At 32.5% G+C, this 23,866-nt stretch overlaps 1 protein-coding gene across 1 annotated transcript in view; it reads right to left on the bottom strand.

Moving 5' to 3' along the window:
* The window catches only part of LOC129946610 (DNA-binding protein D-ETS-3), a 98,220-nt gene that overhangs the window by 7,316 nt on the left and 67,038 nt on the right, over positions 1 to 23,866 (bottom strand). The window contains exon 8 of the mRNA XM_056056865.1: positions 12,221 to 12,410. Coding sequence (XP_055912840.1) covers positions 12,221 to 12,410 — 190 coding nt within the window. The remainder of the gene's footprint in view (positions 1 to 12,220; positions 12,411 to 23,866) is intronic.

Genomic DNA, 23,866 nt, shown 5'->3' with positions numbered 1-23,866 from the left:
AACTAGGAATTATTTACTCCGCGAGAAATATTAAAACATGTCCAATTATATCCAATATGGCCCTACGAAAATTTACCTTAAAACATACGAATGTAACTTAATGTATAGACAGTTTTTGAGAAAAGAAAAAAGATCTGTTTTTATTGAAATTATTTAACTTCGATCTCATTTATTTAACAAAATCATCTCATTGTTCAAGTTTGAATATCAAATAAAACATAAAAAGTTCTTCGTTTTAAAACAAAATTTGAATCTGATAAGAACAGTAGACCGATTGTTTTGAGACTATAAATTGATAGTTGATTTGAAGTCACTCATACTCTGTCTAAGTCTTAACAGGACAACTAAAACAAAAATCTCAACATGATGTGTTTTACTATTTTTATCTTCATTGTCTTCTTCTGTTTAACTATGGCCAAACCACAATATCATAATGAACAAAATCATTCATAACAAGCGGTAAATGAACAGGTAAGTCAATTTTGATTTATTGTCAGTTTAAAAAAAAAATATCCTATTTTTGTTTCTGTTCAAACAGATATAAGCCAATCAATGCTCGCGATGCTATACCCGATTTAAGTCAAAAATTCACTGTACATATTGGAGATGAATTCGATTTAAATTCTCTTATAATAAATATTAATATTTAAAAGAATGCTTTAAGAAAATACGAAAAAAGAACACGTTGTTCAAAAATATTATGATTCGAGACTAATTTGTTTCATATAGAGTTTTTGAATAAAAGCTTGTGAATCTTATTTCACAAAATGGTTATCACAAGATATTGGTATTTAACAGGTGTCTTTAAATATTAAAATAAAGGATTTTCAATAAATTCATAACTTATTTTACTAGTCCACACGGCGCGATTGGTCGAAACCCACTTTTTCGGACTATCGTAAAAAAATAAACCAATAAATACTTATTACATTTGGTCATAAAAGTGTTTAGGCGGTAGCAATGCCGTCTACCAGATTGACTATGTGTTTTCAAATTATGTTCAAAGAAAATGTTCACTATTTTAAAATGTACTTATTATTATTTTCCCTTTGGTATGAAAAGAACAATCAAAAATTCACAAACCTGTCTGAAAATATAACTTGTCTACGCCAAAGTAAACACAAGAAAACTGTGCTTCTATCATTAACGCTATGCAAGAAGTTAGAGAACCCCAATAGATTTTAAAATCATTTCTATGTGAATTCGTAACACAATAAAAGAAAAATAAGGTGCGGGGAACTAAGTCCCAGAAACCTAGTCCACCCAGGGACTTAGTTCCCACTCAGTGAGAACGAAATCCACTTTAGCAAAGTTCTCAAAAAATGAGGTTTTAGTTCCCTCTGAAAATGATATTAATTCTCATTTGTAAGAAGAAAAAATTATATTTAATGGAATATACTTGAAGTTTTATTAAACCAAAAAAAATGTCATTTTGAGAAACTGCACAAAATTTAATTAACAAAATAGTTTAAATTACAAAATTAAAAATACTTCTTTTATATGTTCATTTGTATAACAAATCAAAAATTAAAAAAAAAATTATAATTCAAGTCAGAAAACTACACAAAAAAAAAATAAAAAAAACAACATTGAAAAACGAAATAATTTAATAATTTACAGAAACACTACCAAAAATCCCTGGACAATTGTTCTACAATAATGACATTCTCTGATAACAAATTCCACAGATCTTGATTTAGTGGCTTGGCAGTAAAAGAATTTGCGACTATTATAAAAATAATACACAAAGGGACGTTGTTATCGTTGCTAATATTTGGTAAGAGTGATATGATCTCTGGCTCGGAATCCTCTTTTTCTGACATTTCTAGTCATGATTTTTTTGTTAAATTTTGTATCATTTTCTGAATCTTGAAACACCAATTGCGCGATTCAGAATTTCGCTAACTTAATTTTACGAAATAAACAATTTTCTTTTGATTAATTTTCAGAACCTTGAACCTTTTTTGTAGCATGATTGTATTTTTTCAAACTATATTACAGTATTTCAAAATCAACTGGCGTTGAAAAAAAAAATCGCACTATTTTAGCTTACTGTTAAGACTACAATTATTTACCACAATTTGTAACCTGTTGTTGAAAATTAATTCCTTGATTGTATTTTTTATTGTGTACAAAGTTTTAATAAGAAAGTGCAGTTAATTGACACTTTTGTCAATTTCGTTTTTACTGAGTGGGAAAAGGCATGAACTAAGTCACCAACAACTGTACATATTTCAAGGTTTTTGAGCCATGAAAACGGTGTTATTCGATTCTTTTAGAAAGTCAATTTCCAGTCATTTTTTCTTTCTAAAATTAAAGCTCAATCACATTAAAAATTCTAAATAAGATGTTAGATATTATTTTGTAATAACCGACTGTATTGGCAGATACCAGTCTTGGTAATATAAATTGATTTCAAATACCTCTGGAAACGTTCACTGTTAAATTCAAACATGAAATTCGTTACTGTTTTAATTGCTCTTTTCTTTTAGGAAGGCTATACCAAATCACAATCTTCCGATGAATCAGGGCTTTTAGAATTATTTGCTTTCGAAGTAGTAGGGGTTTAAAACAACACGTTATAGTCAAGCTAGAGATCCTTTGTCTCTGAAGACAAGTCTACTAAATTATTTATCTTATTCTTTCGTGAAACAGTGATATTAATACGAGTGCTATAGTGACACCAACATGGGTCATTGTTTGGATCCTGTTTACTCTACCAATGCAAGCCAATCTAAATAACCTATCAAAGGTCCTGTTACTATTATTTTTAAAACAATGTTAAAATTGTAATCCCTCAAAGATTAAATTAAGTAATGAATATTGAAAAAAATGTGGATCTTACAAAAGAAATGAATTTATTATTGACACTAATAGAGAACAAAAACATGAAAACAAATAACATGAATAAAGATTAACGCGAGTACAAAGAATATAAAATAATTTATTATCTCCTTAATCAAACCAAAAACAAACAAACAAAAAAAGAACAATATAAAACACATTTAAATGTAATCAAGAACAAAAGACAACATCATTCGTATATAAACAATGAGGCGATAAACACATAAAAATAAAGAACTAATAATCACAGAAAAGTCAGAAAACATCCCTCATTAGTGCAGGAGGTGCAATAAAAAGCAATTTCTTTTATATGCGTAACTCGATTACTGTCTATCGTGGCTAATTTCATACACAAAAGGGACGAAAAGTAAACGATTGAATGTAATAGTGCCGTCCGCCAGGAGAGCTTCATATACACACAAAAAACATCTCCCACACAGAGATAAAATGTACAATAGGTAAACGTATATCCCCTATAGAATTTCCTAAAGTAAATGGTCCATTGGGAATACACCGTGACCGTCACGTCCGTCGTGTCGGTCGGTCGGCTGTCACCATAATTTCATTGCACCCTGATGATGCCCCTGTTGAATATGATGACAGATTTGAGTTGGTAACAACGGTGGTAGTGGCGGCGCCGACGATGACAACGACGTCGGCGCTGTGTGACTATTGAAAATCCTGAAAGGATGATTTTGAATCAAAGAGATAAACACAGCACATCCGTTCTGATGGAATTTCAGTGATTTCGTGTCATATACAGTGGGATGAAATTAACACAACATTGGAAATAAATCAAAAAACTAAAATGGAAAAATTAATTAACTTGCGAATGGTTGAGTCATTTTTTCTGTTTTTAATTTCTTGATTTATATCCAATGACTTGAATAAGAGGATCTTCCTTTAAGAAAGCCATGTTGAGCGGGCTTGAAAAAAAAAATAGAATCATGAAATAAGCTTTCAAAAAAGTTTGGGATGCATGAAAGTTTAGCAATAGGTCTATAATTGTTAAATTCAGTTTTATTGCTTTGTTTACAAATCGAAAATATAAATCAATATTTCCATATATTATGAGGAAACACACCTTGGGAAAGAGATAATTTAAAGAGTGCTGTTAGAGACTTTGAAAGCAAATGCATATACTATTTTTAAGAACAACTGATGGGACGCTATTATCGGGACCAGGGCTAACGTTTTTGTTAAGTACCATTTCTTAAGTCATTGTAAAAAATGAAAGAAACGTTTGAGTGCAATTGTTTAAATAACTAAAGTAGTGAGGATCAGGATCATGAGGATGTTCAGATTTGTTGGAGAAACTCATTGAAGGTAGAAACCGATCAAATTTTCGTTTGACATTTATAAACTTAAAAAATCTCCTTGCATCAGAAAGAAAGATATTTTACATTTGGTTGAGGTATTGGTTATAGAGGCATTTAATGCAGAAAAACAATAATAGGCGAGAAGATAGTTGTTGTGATCGGTATCAGATTGGGACTGTTGACAAAATCTTCCAAACCTTGTAACAGGTAGTTCTTAGGTACGAAGCTCTCTCTTGTACCAAGGGGGAGAAGAAGTGAAATCATTTTTAACGAGAGAGCGGTACTGATTTTTCAATACAATATTAGAGAATCAAATACAACTTATTTGTAAGGGACTCTACTGTTGAGTGGAGGGAACTTAATTTAAAGTCGGCTGAGCTAAGAAGATTGTTAAGTTTGGAGAAATCAGTCATTATCCATTTGAAAGAAATTGTTTTCAAAAACACTGCAAAAATTTGGCTCTAAGTAAATTCGAAAAAAAGATCAACTGTGCCAATATAATAAAATCCACGTTTTATTTTCCTCGTGGTCCGGATCAAATCATCTATTTATTTGCTTTACAATAACAAATCGAAATTCTGGTGTATGCTTTGAACAATTTTCGTGATCCAAAAATTAGTGTTTCTGTTTAAAACCAGGTAATTGTGTTGTGAAGTTTGGTATCATTTCTAACTTTTTGGATAAAAACAGTATTTTCAGATTACCATTTTCATTTAACTACATAATTTTCTAGTTATCTTCTATGTACTCGTTAAAAAAGTGGAAATATTTAAAAAAAAAAAAAACAAAACATAAATTCGTGAAATTAAAATGAATGAGTGCAACAAATGTAAATTTGACAAAATAGAAAGGTATCATTTTTCTGGAACTAAAAATCGTCGTTGAACAAAATGATCGCAGGGTAACTCCGATCTAATCGTCAAATAATACAATTTAAATATGATCATCTGATCTAGTTTATTTTTTTGGTCTAATCTAGATTCGATCAGTTATCTCATTGATAATAAAACGCGGCTAATGTTATCTATGAATTTATCAAAAATCAAGTAAATTTTTGGAATTTCTTCCAAGTTTCTGTAAAAACTATTACACAGTACAGCGCCATGTTGAATATGTAACATAAAAGCGAAAAGCACCGGAAAGAAATTGCTTTTGTTTCATCTTTTAAGACCTTTTGTGGTATAGAAGAAGGGAGGCAAACAACTCAATTGTCTACTACCAATACAAATCTCTATGTACTCGCACATCAGCTAAAAGGGTTTTTGAATCAAAAGCTTTTGAATTCGCGCATCAATCTTACTTCGCTTCAACTCTTCACTTCCAGAGCACATTTAACACAACAACAACCAAAGTCATAAATGTGTATTTTATTATAGAACTGCAAACAGCCAAAAGGGTGCTAAATTAAGCTCATGTTCCTCTGCAAATATCTGCAAGATAAAGATGATGATGCTGATGCTGATGGTGATGCTGATGGTGATGCTGATGGTGTGATGATATTGATGGTGATGATGGCTGAACACTAAAGGCCCATTAGGAATGCCAATACTTGTTTGGCACTTCAAAGTGACAATCAAGTCAACAGCTTTGCTCTGATGTTTGTTATCCCTTAAATGCTAATCCCTCGGTTATAAAGACTATCTTCAGCTTCACCACTTATGCATCATCATCACATAAAGAAGTCCATGGCATATGAAGATACTATACGAGTATGCGGAGTGCCAAAGGGGTTGATGATTGTGTTGAGTTGAATATACCCAATCTCAGATCCAGACCTCGAGCAATGACTATGTTTCTTTACCACATGTTTTCTTTTATTTTTGTTTTCTCCTCTTTATATTGAGTTTTTTATCTGTGGGTGGTTTAAAAAAGAAAAACAGTTGTCTTTTTGGGCAAAATTTGGGTGTGGAAAACATCAGACGATAAAAGTGTGAATCCTTTTTTTTGCTATACTATTATTTTGCTTGCTTTGTTTGCGGATGATTTCACAATCCTTTTTTCCTTTGATTACACTTGATCGGGCAATTGCAAGTGACAGAATCTTGATTTGAACGTTTTGGATTTTTATGTTTTTGTTGTTGTGCCCATTTTATGTGATTTGTTTATTTGCTTGGAAAAAGGGTTACACAAAGGTTTTTTCTTGTTGTCAGATGTAAGCTACTTTGTGGAAATAGGATAATTTTTGTTGACATAAATGGAAGTGATGATTAGCTTATAGGTGTAAGCTTATGATGATGTTTCTTTCATCTTGTGTTAAGGTACCTATGTTATTTATTTTCAAAATTATAATAAGCAAATTAAAAAAAACTTTAATATTAGTACAAATTGGTTGAACGGATCAAAGCCAATTCAAGAGGAATTTAAAGTACGTTCAAATGTATTTACTTCGCTTTAAACATCAAATTTATAACATTTTTCTATAAAAAAAGGATTGCATAAAACATAAAACCTAGTAAAAACCAAAATTTACAATTTAGATACCAATTTAAGAACACATTTTACCCTAAACAAATATTTTCTTTCAATTAAAGGAACATTATTTTACAAACATTTTGTTCAAAAAATTATTGACTGACTGACTTGGTAAAACAAAATATAAGCTGAAACCCAAAATTTGTTAAGTCGTCCAAAATTACTTTCTCTAAAGTTCAAGAGCCGATAACAAGATTTGGAAGTGAAGATAATCTTTAGGTTAAAACACCAAAGTCAGAAACAAAATTTTGTTCAGCAACACTCCTCAAACGCTCAAACAAAAAAAGACATGCTCTGGGGTTAAGTTGACTGCTGTAAAACAGCCGTTTCGTCAGAGCGAAGGCTCTTCTGGCCCTGGACAGAGCAGCATTTATATTTTTGTTGAAAAATAAATACTGATCTAACCATATACCAGGTACTTCACTACGCTTTCAACGATGACCATCTTTCGCCAATTCTTGCACGTATCCCTTGTGGCCCTAACCAACGGTGTTCAAAACAGATTTGTCTCCGACTTCTGGTAATTTATTTTCAGTTTCCAGTGATCGCAATATCGATGAAACTTGTCGAAATCACGCTACAAAAGAATTCTAATAACCTCAACCTTTCGGGCTATTTTGTACGCAATTAGATCGTCCGTCGGCATACACAATTGCTTTTGTTTATCATTGATGTTTTGATTATAACAGAAACGAGTTTTGACACAGCTTTAATTGTGTCATGACTTGTCAGAGCCCTATTGATGATCTTTTTGATAAATTTGCTTATCGACCAAAGATTTGACGGGTTGGAGTTGTCCTTTCCCTTTTTCGGGAGAGGATGAACCACAGCTGTCTTTGGATAATATACATTATTCAGTGCATTATTTAAGAGTGTGGTATAAATTTCAATTGCCTAAATCGGTAAATGTCTCAGTACAACGTTGGATATACCATCAAAATCTGCTGACTTTTTGTTTTGTATTGAGGTGAAGATGAGCTGAAGATCGATATCCGTCACTAACAAGGGATTTGGTCCCGTTTTCTCGGTGATTATGGCATTTTCCGAGGAATCGTCATTGAACCGCATGAAACCGCGATTCCCAGATCGCCATTGTGTCATATCATTTCGAAGATAAAAGTGATTAAGAAGGGTGTAGTGGATGTGCACACACCTTAAATAAAGCATTCATACGATTTCTTCGATCAGACTCCAATCTATTTATATGAACCAATACAACACAATCAAACTCTAAGATGGGTCTTACAAATAAAGCATAAAGTAAAATAAGGAGCACGAAATTCCAAAATAAATATTTTAATAAAACGAAGAGTTTTGTTAGCTTTTTTAATAATATAGTCAAAACGGTCAATGAAAGTTATTTTTAAGTCCAACACTATTCTAAGACAATCGACTTTTTTACACATCATTTAAAACTTAACCATTGATATTGCACCATTACTTGACGCTTAAAAGATCTTTTTATTAGAAATAACATACTCCCGCAGTATCTTCTTTTACATCGGAATACAACTATAAGAGACACATAATTAACCAGGACCAAGAGAAGATTCTATTAGACCTAATAAAGGACCAATGTATCTACCTTGAGGTACACAAGAGTAAATAGTAATATATTTACGATCATTTACATTTACATAAGGATAGGTATCCATAACACAAATCTGTCTTTTCCATAAGGCGCCAGTTATAGCTACCAGTGAAATCGATTCGAAAAATGTTTGAATCAATATTTGACGGTGTTTCCCTTATCCGCCAGTTATAGATATCATTGGTTTCCATTACAAACAAATCTTAAAAATCTTAAATCTAATGGACCAATAGCAGCCAAATGGATTCAGTTGTTTAATATGATTACGTTGCTTAAAGATTTTATTCACGCTGGGCGGTCGGGCGATTGGAATGCCCATTTTAACTGTGTGAAAATATGATTCCATATTTCCATGCTGCCACATGAATTTCAAAACTCTGGCAAGAGATTTACTTTACTATGAGAAAAACTGATCGGTTTTGGACAGGGTCGGACCAGACAATTGAACAAACTCTAATGCGTCGAATGAAGATGCAAATGGCAAATATAGCAGAAGTAGCAAATGGGTTCTAAGGCTGAATGCTACTTATGAAATTTGCCCATCACTCGATGAATTCGCTGGCGTTTTTTTCTACTAGTGAGCAACATGAATATTTTGGGGAGGCACGTAAAATTAGGGATAATACAGACATTGCAAAGCTGTCAAATTATTACCAAAGTACTCCTCCATTTCCAGTTACAAATGAAGTCATGTCAATAGCGAGTGGCATCGTTGGAGATGATAAAGTAACTTGCTGCAATGCTTGTTTTCTAGGCATGCAGGCAATGAGCCATAGAGTAGGCCAACGAGCTACAATGCTGATTCTCTAGGCATGCACGCAATGAGCCATAGAGTGGGCCAACGAGCTACAATGCTTATTCTCTAGGCATGCACGTAATGAGCCATAGAGTGGGCCAACGAGTTTTAGAAGTAAAAATCGGGCACTCCTTTTGTCTCTTATGCCAAATTCTGTTAATATTCGAGGTGAAACTGTGGTAATAGATCCTTTGATGATATTCCAAAGAATAAGTATAAGTAAGCTGTCCGATGAAGACTTGAAGAGTTGTATAGAGTATGAGTTGGCTCCCTTTCTATTATCATTGTTTGCTGAAAAAGGAATGCGAAAAACAAAGAAGTCAGCTCTATACGACATATTTAAAGTATTCACAACAAATATTGATTTCCTTGACTTTGATATTATTGTGGATGGTACACAAAGTATTTTGGCCCAAAGATTCCGATATTTCAACAATTTGCCTTTCCTACATTAAGTACCTTCAAAAACATTATTCCGCAAAAAGTTGTAGTGCAGTGTTTGATGGTTACTTTTCTTTAGAATACAATGCAAAAAGAGCAGAAAAAAGAAGATATAGACATTAAAATCAAACAAAACGATTTTCTTTCCTAAGAAAAGAATTAGTCAAAATTGATATCTTTTCGATCCACGACATTTCGTAACCAAAGAAAAGAGGTGGGAGAAGCACCTGACGATGTTGACCTATTAATTAATTATTATTAATAGGAGTATGGGAAAAGGACTAATGCAAACTTTGCAGTGATAGGTGAAGATGTTGATCTGATAGTTCTACTTATGGCTTTAAAACCCCCAGAAAAGGAAATAATTTTCATCAAACCAATTCAAAAGCATTATATTCTTTCATGAGTTCAGTGGATGTGACATCACCTCGGCATCATACATATAACCATCAGCTATTCATAAATTTAATTAGTTTCAAGTTCAATTTTGCAATAAAGATTATAAACTTACATAGTTCTTGTACAAAATTATGTTGCTTTATTTTTGACAAGTAAACCTAATGATACGAGAAACCGTTTCCAAGATAAACACTTTAATGTGGATGGAGTTATTTATAAACTTATGCTATTTTTTCTTTCGGAAATTTAATTAGCTTTTGTAGAAGTTTATTTTTTGATATGACTAATAGAATTCAAGATAAACCCGAAAAACCGTATGTTTCTCTTTACTGCCGATAGAGTTATTTTATAAACTATAAGAGATACGAAAATATTACTTTGAACTTTTTTTTTTTAAATTTAATGAGCTTTAATTTTTTAGAACAACATTTTTTGATACGACAAATAGTTTTCAAGATAAACATGAAAAACTGAAACAAACTCCATGTTTCTCTTAACTGCCGCTAGAGCTCACGTCGGACTGTTGGGGACTTTTTTTGGGTCATCACCAGACATCCATGAGTAAGTGAGCCAAGTTTCAAGGAGGTGAAAACCTTTATTGATTGGCCTAAAATCTTTTAAACGAAATCTTGAATATTATAAAATATCTCATCTCCTTTAGAAAACCGTTCGCTTCTTTTCAAACTTAAAGGTACTTTAAAGGAAGTGTTATTGACTTTTAAAACCCAAAAGAGCGTGTGTAATTGATGAAGATTTGGATCATAAATTATTACTGAACGCTAAATTTATTGTATTATAACTGGTTAGCTCGTAGTACCCGTGGCATGGTTGTTTTGTGCGTTGGGCTGTCTTGCGCGAGGTCTTGGGTTCAATCCCTGCCTATGTTTTTTTCACGGGTAATGCCTCTTGCGAGGGATTGACATATTCTCCAAGGGTTTTTCTTGTCATGAAAAGTGCTTTCTCAAATTAGCAGTTTCTATTCGGCTTAAAACTATAGGTATTCTCCATCCCTGACAATAGTAGTCGCACACATCAGGAATGGTTGTTATAAGTCAGTAGGCCCTAGTGCTCTCAAATGATGAACTTGAAACAGTGGGAAACAATTTGATCCAAATGGCTTGATATTAGAGGAACTTTCTCCAAGATAACTCTAAAACTTAAAAAAAAAAGACGATTCTGAGTCAACACTACAAAGCTTTAGCTTTACATTTGTTGAACCGCCTTAAAACGAATTAAGTGCATTCGCAGGTTTGACATAATGTTCACTTAAAGCTTTAACAAAGTGAAGGTTCGACCCTTGACACACATTTTCCATAAATATACGAATTTCAATTAAATGATTTTTTTCTTTGTTGATCTTTATTCTCCGTTTATTGCTTTTATGCAATTATATCTGTGAAATTGTTTTTCATTTGTCAACCTTGCGGGTGGTTCTTATATTCAGTTAGTTATTATAGCAGACATACATAAACACAATATGTTTGTATCTATGTTGATTCGTTTTCGACAATTTATTTACTTATTTAGTTTTCTCATCATCAATTTCTAAGTCGTCGTCGTCGTCATCGTCATCGCCTTGGTCGTCTCCGTCTCCGTCTGCATAGTACATCAAGGTCTCTCGTTCAATTTCGTTTTCATTTCATTTCAGAGTTTATAGATATTTATTATCACATTAAGTTGGGTTGGCCTTCAACAATCCAGAGGCAAAGCATATGACATATGCGCCAATATATATTCCTATTCGAATCTTTATTTGCCAAATATAGAAAACATTCCAAAATCCCAAATAGGGTTGGAGGTTGTGAAAGCAAAAAAATCAACCCCTGATGTTGACTACACATATACCAACTTTGTGGTGCTACCGGAAGAATATCAAAAATAACAAACAAACGACTTTTGGTCCCGAGAAAAAAAAAATCTAAAATAAATAGAATTTTATTGACATCAGACTCGCATAGTTACAGTTCATCGATTGTAAATACGATATATCCTTTTTTTTCTCGATATTGCAGCCAAATGGCGAAAAAAAAAAATAATATCTTAGGTTTTGGTTTTCTTCAATTTTCATCTATAATTTTGTTTTTGATTTAGTATTCCGATCACATCAGCTACAAACGGTCCTAATCAATTGCTAATCAAGTGGCGAATTGAGGCCATTATGAAGGATGGATCTATTGATATTTCAACCCCTCGGCCTCTATTGAATTTTATATGAGAATCAAGGGAAGAGGATTCGAGTAGGTATATATTGAAATGGCAATCAATTATTAGGACTTATTAGGCTTTTTTTTCTTCTCTTTGATAATGATGTAGGAATTATATTAAGAGTGCAATTAGACATTCGGGTATTGTTCTTACCTTAGAGCTCTACTCAGCTTATCGTAATTCATGTTGGGCTTTGATTTCCTTTCACCCCATCGTCTTGCCACTTCGTCGGGATCTGTTAATTTAAATTCACCATTGGTACCCTCCCATGTGATGCAGCCCGCATTACTTGAATCACTTAATAGTTCAAGGAGGAATTGCCATAGTTGAATTTGTCCAGATCCTGTAAAGATATAAACAAAGAAAAAAAGTTATAAGAATGAATTTGAGATGTGTCAGGAAAACAAATTGGATGCGGCTCATAATTTTAATGATTAATAATAAGCCTGGTGAAGTTACTAGTTATACTTTTAATGTTTAACAGATAGATTTAAAGTATTTCAAGAACTGTTTGCGGAAAGTACTTTTTGACCAATAATTCTAATAAGGAATTCATTACTGATTTACTGATAGAAATTTTCTTTATAAATTTAATTTAATTTTTAGGAAAACAAATGTTAAACAATGTTGAATTACTTCTTATTTCCGCATACTCATATGCCACGCCACCTAACAGCTGAATGGCAAACAAAACAAAGAATCTTAGTGACAAGTCACAACTGAAAACTTAAGATTTAATACATTGTGACAGCTTAAATGGAAAAATTACCTATTCATTTCCATCTCATAATTTCTCTGTCAAAAATTAATTGCACGCACTTAGTTGCAATAAAGTGCATTTTTAACACACAAAACTACAACTTCCTCTTGCATATTTCTTTGTTTTTTATTTCTTGTGTTAAAGAAAATGTTTAACACAAAAATTCAAAAAAGCAAAACAAAAATTTCTTGTCAAGAATTCAGCTAGAGTACTTCCTTCACTCCATACTATTTCCGTTTCTTTGACTTGTTCCCTAATTACCATTTAATTTAAAACTTGCTTTATGAGTTTATGAATTGAAATAAAAAAGCAACATTCTTCTTTTATATATAAGCGATGTTTGATGCTTCAGGAATTAGGCCAATTTCCCACCTCACTTCCGGCTGACAATACTCATTCTTATTATATTTTAATTAACGACATGCAATTACAGGTGTGCACACCATAAAATAAAACAGCAAAATACGTATAAACATATATATATGAAGAGGATAAAAGGTGTTTCAAAGTGTGACCTTTCTTACAACACTCCGCAGATTCCGTGTTTCCCATCAGCCATCATCAGAGCAGCGCACAAAACCGTAGAAATGTTAATTTAATAAAAAAAGAAAAAAATCTACAAAATCCGGAAATAATTAATTCCTTAATCTCATTTTGATGTTTTGGCTCCTACACCAACTTATACCAACCTTCCTAACTAAAGACTATTCTGAGACTATTCTATGGAAAGGCTATTGTGGTTACCGCCCGCAAGTTACTAATGGCGTTCAGCCGCCCTTAATTTAGCACTATAAAGAACTTGGAGGTGGGTGTGGGTGGCTTCGTCACTTTTGGACTCCTCCTGCACCCCATCAACATCAAACTATATATGGCATGCGTTCATAACTATACAGCCTACTCCGGTAGTTGGCTCTTAATTTTTTGTATGCATCCCCACATACACTGATATTATAAAAAAGTGCCTGGAGCTACGAAGAAGGTCGTCGAACAAAGCGGTTTCCTTGTCGAAAGGAAACTATAATTAATCAAAAACAGCATTTTTGCCACCATCTTTGGCCACGGGCCACCCACTCTGGCCCACCCCACTAAGCCTACAGTGTAATTCAAAACCGAGTAGCAAAATAAAATAAAAGTGCGAGGGCCTTATATACCAGGAGCGGCATCGCTTGGTCGTCGTCATCGCAATCGTCGCCGCCGCGCCGTGGTCGTAATCGTCAGAGAAGTATAATGAAACGAAATACCCCGCCTGGAAAAACGAAGGCGATTGTGTTTTATGCTAATTTCTCTCAGACTCCCACAACCCCAGCTTCAGTTTCAGCTCTAGCCATTCCAGCCACTCTTAGGGTCATTTTCGACAGGGAAACGGTTTTTGAATTTGGAATCGTTGCATGCAGCGCCATTAGCCGCCATCTAGTGGTGGTGTTGGTATGATGGTGACTCGTTTCAACACAGACAGACCCAAGGAACAAGGAATGTACTAAGGGGGGCACTTTATTTTTATGTTTCGTAATTTTTTGGGGTGGTGGAACGAAAACATGGCCTGAACAATAAAACTCTGACCACACGATGCTATAAAACATGACCCAAACTGTGAGTTAAGCTGTGTCCAATTCCAAATATAGAGGTTCTATACGTCTCCATGTTCTAGTATGGTGGATATATGTATATGCTATATGAGTATATAGCTAACTCTTGGGTTCGTGTTAAGTCCTCATAAATTCAACACAGCATATGCTTTTGCTTTCTGATTTCCAGAATTGGAATTGCTCAAGCGGACGTAGCCCGGATCAATCCATTTAGAGGTTTTGTTGGTGTTAACTTAAATTGAAATATCTGGAGCGCCTCTCGCCTTGCCTGATGTTGTTGTTGTGGTTATTGCATTATATAAAGTGGTAGTGGCGTGGTAGAAATCGTGTATGGTATTTTTTTAAAACGTACAAAAAGAAAATTCTTTTAGTTTATTGTTTTTGTAGCAGTCACAACTGGGTTGAGGTTCTTTTCGGGGAAAATTCAATGTTTTGTTTTTAATTAGCAATAATTTTAAAGTTGATGTTAAACGTTGGAAAAATGTATGTATAGCGTTTTGGGGTTCTTTATTAACTTCCCATAGGAAGTTATTGTAATGGGTCCGATTTGTCAAATTGAAAATTTTGACATTTCTCGACGTTTCAAGGTCCCTAGAGTCGAAATAAAAGATTTTTAGAAAGATGTCTGTGCGTGCGTGTGTACGTACGTTTGTACGTCCGTACGTCCGTACGTCCGTACGTCCGTACGTCCGTACGTTCGCGACGTTTTTTTCGTCGTCCATAGCTCAAGAACCAGAAGAGATATCGACTTCAAATAAATTTTGTTATACAGATAATAAGACAGAAAGATGCAGAAAGGGCTCTCAAGAAAATTGCGTGGGTGGTTTTTTTACCATAGCTGTTTGAAAAAAAGGTGAAAATTTTGGTTAACCTTAAATATCTTACGAACCAAAAACGCTAGAGACTTGAATTAAATTTTATATAATATATTGTAACGTAATACAAAACAGGTATATTTTTTGAAAAAAATCAATATAACGGTTTTTTTTATAAATCAAAAAAACTAAAAAAAAAATTTGTAACCTCCAAAATTTTACGACTAAAATATGATTTCATCTCTAAAACAGTTTTGTGCAACAACGAATAATGTTTTTGACATCTGATAAAATTTTGAGAAAAATCTAATTGACAGTTTTTTTTACAAAAAATAAAAACCTAAAAAAAAAAATGTATAAAAGTTGGTAAAATTGATTATCGACTCAAATATCTTTTCAAAACTTTGAGATATTGGCTTTAATTTACTTTTATCTTTCAAAACATTTTGTAGTCAACATTCAGTTAAAGTTTGAAAAAAATCGATTTGACAGTTTTTGTACAAAAAATTAAAAACCGAAAAAAAAATTAACAAAAGTTCGTAAAAAATGATTTTCGACTCAAATATCTCTTAAAAGCTTTGAAATAATACGTTTTAACTAATTTTTTCTTATAAGAAATATTGTTTTCAACATTAGGAAAAATTTTGAGAAAAATCTAATTGACAGTTTTTTTTACAAAAAATAAAAACCGAGAAAAAAATTTATAAAAGTTGGTAAAAATTGATTTTCAACTCAAATATCTTTTCAAAACTTTGAGACATTGGCTTTAATTTACTTTTATCTTTCAAAACATCTTGTTGTCAACATTCAGTAAAAGTTTGAAAAAAATCGATTTGATAGTTTTTGTAAAAAAAATTAAAAACCGAAAAAAAAATTAACAAAAGTTCGTAAAAAATGATTTTCGACTCAAATATCTTTTAAAGGCTTTGAAATAATAGGTTCTAACTAATTTTTTCTTATAAGAAATATTGTTTTCAACATTAGGACAAATTTTGAGAAAAATCTAATTGACAGTTTTTTTACAAAAAATAAAAACCTAGAAAAAAATTTATAAAAGTTGGTAAAAATTGATTTTCAACTCAAATATCTTTTCAAAACTTTGAGATATTGGCTTTAATTTACTTTTATCTTTCAAAACATCTTGTTGTCAACATTCAGTTAAAGTTTGAAAAAAATCGATTTGACTGTTTTTGTACAAAAAATTAAAAACCGAAAAAAAAATTAACAAAAGTTCGTAAAAATTGATTTTCGACTCAAATATCTCTTCAAACATTTTAAATATTGGCTTCAAACTAATTTTATCTTATAAGAAATATTGTTTTCAACATTGGTAAAATTTTTAAAAAATTCCAATAGACAGTTTTTTTACAAAAAATAAAACTCTAAAAAATAACAATACCTACTAAAACTTGGTAAAAATTTACTTTCGGCGCAAATTGCTTTTCAAAAATTAAAAAATTGGCTTCAAACTTATTTTATTTCACGAAAAATATTGTTTTCAATATTCAGTAATTTGTGTATAAAAATCCAACAGTCCGTTTTTTCATTAAAAAAAAATCTACAAAAAATAGTACGCAAATTTGGTAAAAATTGGTACGAGTACATATAGACAAACTTTGAAGCAAGACAAATCGACAGACGGGATGGGAAGTTATCAGTGTGGGTCGCATCCCAGCCTCTTTTTTTTAATTTATAACATTGACCAAGCCTTTAGCGAACTTTAACTTTTTCTGCCTTTCCATTGTGTATGAATTTGTCATAAAAAAAACCTTAATTGACCTCTTTTTTTTCCTTTAGAATGTTAAAGGTAAGATTTAATAAAGACAAAATAAGTTTTCAAGCTAAAAAATATGTTTTGGTTGTTAACTTCTTGTCATAAAGAAAAGAAAACATGAATCCGGTTCAATAGTTCCCAATTTTATCTTTTTAATATTTATTTTTGATTGTGTAGTTTTGGTATTTCAGGAGCAATAACACTGATCGACATTATCCTGAACTATTTATGCTATAAAACGGTTTTTGACATACATTTAATTCCAAAACGTATTTTGTGAAAGAATTAAATTTAAAGTCTCTGAAAACTTCATTTAAAGCAATTGAATATTCATAAGTTGTAATCATATATGCAATTAGAAAAAGCTTAAATGATTTAAACTTTCTAGAAGATAAAGATCTGAAATTTGCAGAAGCATCATATTTTGAAAACCTGAGACCCTCTAAACTGCACCAACTTAGAGGCCGTAATATGTGAATGTCTAGTGCGCATCGTAAACAGCCTGATAGGTCCTTGTAAGTATGGTTTTAGGACAGGAAATTCCACAGTCGTCCAAATATTCACATTACGGCAGATCTTTGAAAAAACCCAAGAAATTAAATCAACACTCACCATCTTTTTATGGATTTCAAGACGGCATATGAGAGCATCTACAGGGACGAGCTGTATTCAGCCATTTCTAATTTTGGCATCCGTACCAAACTCGTCCGTTGCGCAGGATGACCATGTAGAATTCACGCTGCTCCATAAAAATTGGAAACAACTTAACAGAACCTTTCGATGTCAAAAACGGATTTAGAAAAGTTGATGCGCTGTCATGCGATTTTTTTTTACATCGCATACTTGAAAGAATAGTGCAGTACTCACAAGTCAACACTAGAGGCACTATCTTTTAAAATTCTGTTCAATTACCAGCATATGCTGATGACATTGGCATAATCGGAAGAACTCAGCGTGAATGGGGCTTTTCTGAGTATTGAGGCGGAGGCGGCAAAAATGGTAAAACGTTTAATGAGGACAAAACAAAGTTCAATTAATCGCCAATAAAGGACTTACATTACCGACCGCAGTCAAAACGTCACCATCGACAGACGTAACTTTAAATTAGTTAAGCTCTTGACCAAAGTGGCGTTATATAAGCCCCCCATCATACCCGTCCTGCATGGACTATGACAAAGTTCTTCGCGTGATCTACGGTCCCGTATGTATAAAAGGGAAGTTTATTAGAAGATTGTACGACGAGTTGTTCGGGCTGTACAGCTACGTAGACTTAGCCAGAAGGGTAAAAGCCACACGACTAAGATAGCTGGGTCACGAGAGCGCATAGACACGAATAATCCGGCGTGGAAAGTCTTCCGCGGATCAGGTGACGTGCAGATGTGGAAAGTGACCAGCATTTTACCCGCAATCTTGGAAGGAAATTTCCGTAAGTGAAAATATTGGTTCAAAAATAAACGGCAAGTATTTATCACATCTATGATTTACACACAATATTGTATTAACCGCCACAAACAAAAATGAATTACAAACTATGCTTAACGAACTTTGTTTGGAGTTTAAACAAAAGCTGGCTTATCCACTAATCACTTTAGATTATGTGAAAGACTCTAGGTATTTGAGTCCAATATCAAATATCTTTCACCGATAAAGATTTGAAAAATGTTAACCAAAGAATAATAAAAGCTTGGTAACAATTTGGAGTATGAAAAATCTGCTGGATCTAAATATCTCGGCAAGGAAATTAGTTTTTGACTTGACGACTCTTTCAGTCATACCATAAGGCTGCCAAACATGGCAAACTACGAGAGTTCTAGAAAAACAAAATTCAATTCTGTCAAAGAGACATGGAAAGATCGATTCTCAAGGTGAGATTATCTAATCGGAATAACCACGAAAATTTTTCACAGAACAGAATAACTTAAATGGGATTAAGCTGGGCTCATATTTTGTCAAATCAAAGAGTGAATAAAGCTTGAATATTAATAAAAATAAAATTACATAAAAAGTTATCGTAACGAAAGTCACAGTAGAACTATTTTTTTAATTTTTAATTTTCTTGGAATCAGCCTTTACTTGTAATATTTTCTCCTATATATATAGAAATGTTCATGTTCGAAAGACTTAGAACTAGTAGATGAGTTCTAAGCCCAGTAAACTTCGTTCTGCTTTTTTTCAACTTTTAAATGCTAATAAGTAACGCCCCAGTTAGTCATTCGGTTCTTCGATAGACTAAACTGCTTCACCCTCTTTCGAAAGTATATAAAGACATAAACAAAAGTCATTGTGGCCATTTTTTCTACATTTTTGTTTTTGTTTTGACCAAAATAAACCCCCTAAAACCAACCCAAAGATTATATACAAGTGCAAAAAAGAATTTAACTTTAACAGCTCAAAAGAAAATGAAGTAATATTGAAGTTTCAACCGTAACCGTAACCGAACAAAACCGAACCGGCCCTAATCGTCTATTGGCATGCAATCTAGCAATAAGTCTTTAAATAAATGTATACATAGCATACTTCTATAAATGTAAGATATAAGTAGAGTATGTCCCCCAGAAGAACTATAGGTTAGTTAGAAACCCCCATTTTGTTTTTATTTTATTCTTGGTTCGTCCACCCACAATCATTTCAACTAAAGTTTTATTTTATTTCAAGGATAGAAAAGAATCACCTGAGCATGAAATCGCTTGAATTTATTTTAATACTCCAAAAGCTAAAACTTTTCCCCCATAGATAAATCGTCGTCGTCGTAGGCTTGGGAGTTATTGTTGTTGTCATCGTCGTAGTTGGCAAGAAAGCACCAATCACAAGTCAAATGTTTTCACAAAAGTAAGAATTTCAAAAAATATCTGTTAGTTTCCGAAACGAAGAAAAAATTCATCAAAAGTGACGTAAACTTTAAGTTAAATTTAATTGGACAATAAATTTGTCGACGAAAGTTGAGGGAGTTAATCGACCAAAAGGTTGGGAGTATCTGATAATCCCCCCCTGCTGGCTGGCTTCATGGTATGTTTGTGAAGACTCCAAAGGTCATATGGGTACGTTTTCGTTTCGCATAAATGTTAGACACAATACTGCTTTTGCTTTTATTTATACATCAAGGCAATACGTACTAGATACATTATGAATGTATATGAAAATGTATATTTTGTTGTGTCAATCGAGTGGAAAATCGCAAAAGGTCTTTTTCCATCCTCATCATCTTTTCACATATACCAACATCTATACCAACGATCAACGAATAGAGCTACGAGAGTATAGCTGGAGCTATAAGTTCATGTCCTATGTGGCTCTGGAGGGTAGTTTAATGTTCCCTTGATGAATGGATTGGAATATTCCTTTTTAAGCGGAAATAATGCGAGGGGTTGATGCGCTCGTCATGCCTTTCATGGGAACATCATAAATCGCTTAATCATTTGGCAATTAGGCTCTTATAGTGTATTGTTGTGTGCTGTTTTCTGTCTACCATTTACAGTTAGAAGTTACATAATTCTCTGACTGACTTGTTCAAGAATAGGGCATGTTTTCTATTTTCTTTATTTTTCTTTGTATCTTTTTTTTTTTGTGGGGGAGGTTTTCTATACTATATATGATTGTATTCGGCTTTTTAACACCACTCATGTGTGAGATCATCATGAATATTACGTTAATTGCAAATCATGGCATTTTGAATGCGGCAACAATAAAAGCTTAAGGGCTGGTTCTAACAGTATACAGATACACAAAGAGTCATCAATGAAACACGCTCTATCCATCATTAGGTTTCTGGGAAACAATTCTTTTTTATATTCAGCTTTTAGGTTAACGGCGCTAAAGGTGGGTGTATAGATAATGTTAAGTGATGGCTTAGTAAATGAATCAGAATGGCAACTGATGACAATAAGGAATATTAATTGATTTTTGATTTCGTGTTATAAAATTTGACTGCACAGTTTATTAGCTATGGTTAATTTTTAAGGATCGGCTTCCTGAAAAAGCTTATTAATGGTATAGAGATTATATCAGAATTTAATAGTATTGAGTGGGCCAGTATTCTTATTAGTAGAAAAAATCTTGCAGATTTTTGAATGATTGGTTTAAAAAATAAACCAGGATTTCGTCTCCTTCAATCAGTTGCATTTTCAAAACGATTGTCGGAATTTACCCCAAGCTAATTAGAAAATCTGTTTATCAAAAAAGAGCTCTTATGCAGAGATTCATACACAAATTGTGGAAGAAATACAGGTTTCTTCTTAAAAGTCTAGTCAAATGAACAGAATTTAATGTTGTCTATTTTTTATGACAAAAGGGCGTCGTTCAAGTAGCTGACCTAAAAAAAATTACGAAGCGGATTTGAATACAAAATGCACACTAATCTAGATAGAATTGTTGCTCTAATTAACCCTAACAATAATGTTCATGTTTTTGCTAATTCGTCTTTAAATGTTTTCGATCAAAATTGATTCAAAATGAAGTTGAAATTTAAGTTCAATTATCTGCGTATTCCAAAATTGATCTGAGAAGAAATGTGAGCAACGATAATAGCTTAGATTAATCTCGAAAATCAGTCCCGTTTTGATTGAATCCCGAACTATAGATTAGGATTGAATTGGGTGATAGAACAGCAGACTATTTGACAATCTGAAAAACGATAATGTTTTAACCTTTTTACTTGCGACATATAGGAACTATATGGCAAGTTTTGCATTCGCGCAAAATTTCGAAAAAAGTCGAAAAAAGCGGGTCTCGCAATTCCGTCCGTCTATTTGTCCACGCTTCTACAGCCTAAACCATTGGGTCCATTGAGTCCAAACTTGGAAGGTAAGGTTTTAAGTAGATTCGCGTAAGGCATTTTTATTTTAAGATCAAAACTAACAGTGGCCATACAATTTGGTCCAAAAATTCGAATTTCCTCAAAAACAAACCGATAGATTTTTTTAAATTTTTTAACTTGGCTTCTTTTAGTAAGAAAAACATATTTTTGTATTTCTCCTGAAAGGTACCGCTTATAGAACCGTTATTATGTGTTTTAATTTCTTCAGGAACTTATGATAGATAAGAACAAGGTTGTTTCACAGATTTTTACTTGCCTTCGCCTATATAAAAGAATAAATACTTAGTACAAGTTAAAGAAACGGACGATAAAGAGTATATGTATTTTCTGTTAGAATAACTTTTTCAACGTATACACATTATAACTACATATATAGGTATTACGTACAACCTCTACAACGACTTCTTACGTGTCACTTCATAACTAAAATCCAAAACGCACTAGAGCCTGACTATAAACAACACATAAATAGCAATTTCGTTTACCTTTTCATATGCTTGTTTTTATTAAACTTTAACGAAAAAAGTAAACTGAACGTAATACCTCCATATTTGCGTTGAAAACTTGTAGGAAAGAAGGAATGTGATTGGATTGTAGTAGGTACCTTCTAACTTCCAATAACCTTCCTTCATTATCATCATAAACATGTCTTTATCTATCTATCTGCATAAAGCTGACCACGTCAATGAACTATTCGTTAATAGTTTTAGACACCTACCTAACTACACAACCAATAGGCGATCGCTTTACAATTTAAACATACATGTTTTGCCTCTTTCTTATATTCAGATAATTTATTTTCCATCCTGCTTCTTCTGATATGAAATCTAAATAAAGCTATCTAAAGGAAAAAGCTTTTAATGAACTAGTTGAATACAGAAACAATTGTTTTCGTTAAGTATGCTTGCAAGTATTTTTCATTTCGGGGATGAGTTGTCCTAGGATACGTTGTGTCATGGGATGAATCGCGCCTTTGTATATACAAAGGAAATAGCTGGAAACTAGCTTACCAAAACAAAATGGTATGTATTCGATAAGTTCATTCAAATACACAAACCATTTCCCTTAACATAATGTTTAAAGATTATTCATATTTATATTATAATAAAAAGTTAAGTTTTTTCCACAAATTATAAATTAATATTTAATAAAATACAATTCGTATAGTCTACGGAAGGTTTTCTTTGTTTTGACACCTTATTTGTTAAAATTAGTTCCGTATGAGAGCCGAAAGAGGGAGGCATGCTAACGAAATAATATACATGATGAAGATTCGTCCAGAATAAATTTTTATCCAATCACTAAACAACTGCATAGCAAAAATATTTTGGAATATTGGAAAATTTGTATTTATAAAAAAGTGTATTTAAATAAAACCGGTCTAACGATTTTTAAACAAAAAAATTGAAAATGGAGGTTTCAAATGAAATTTATATCTTTGAAGACAAACTTATTTTACAGGTATATTTTTAAATATTGTATAGGTACATTTTTAAACAGACTCTTTGCATAAATGTCGGGCATTACGGAAAATCTCAAGTTTTTTTTAAAAGTTTTTCCAATTTTTGCAGAAATCCTTGTAAACTGCGAGTATTGTAGAGTGACCTAAAACAATTTTGTAATTCAGATGAATATTAACTTAAGAAAATCAATCTTATTTTTAATCAAGCTTTGAAACAACTTGGAAATTGCGCAAAGTTTAGAAATACCCCTATAATTTTCATCAACATCCTTCAAACCTGACTTATAAATAGTAAGTACGAAATTTTCGATTCTTCTATGAAAATGGGGATCATAGAGAGATTTATTAACTCTTTTGAGTAAAGGAGTACAAATTGATTCTCAACAACATTTAGGCACAGAACTATAATAAGATTGATGTGATATCAAAGGCGAGATAATTTCTTTAAAGTCTTCTTATGAAATTAATCAAGAAAATGTTGTTAACCACTAAATTTAACTAAACAGATTCAAAAAAGTCTCCAAATAATTCAACAGTATTCTAAGTTCGATGATTCAACCCTTTTTGAAAAATATTGTATTTAGAATTC

Source organism: Eupeodes corollae, chromosome 2 (assembly GCF_945859685.1).
Source record: "Eupeodes corollae chromosome 2, idEupCoro1.1, whole genome shotgun sequence".
Taxonomy (NCBI): domain Eukaryota; kingdom Metazoa; phylum Arthropoda; class Insecta; order Diptera; family Syrphidae; genus Eupeodes; species Eupeodes corollae.
This window is presented reverse-complemented; position numbering and strand designations above follow the sequence as displayed.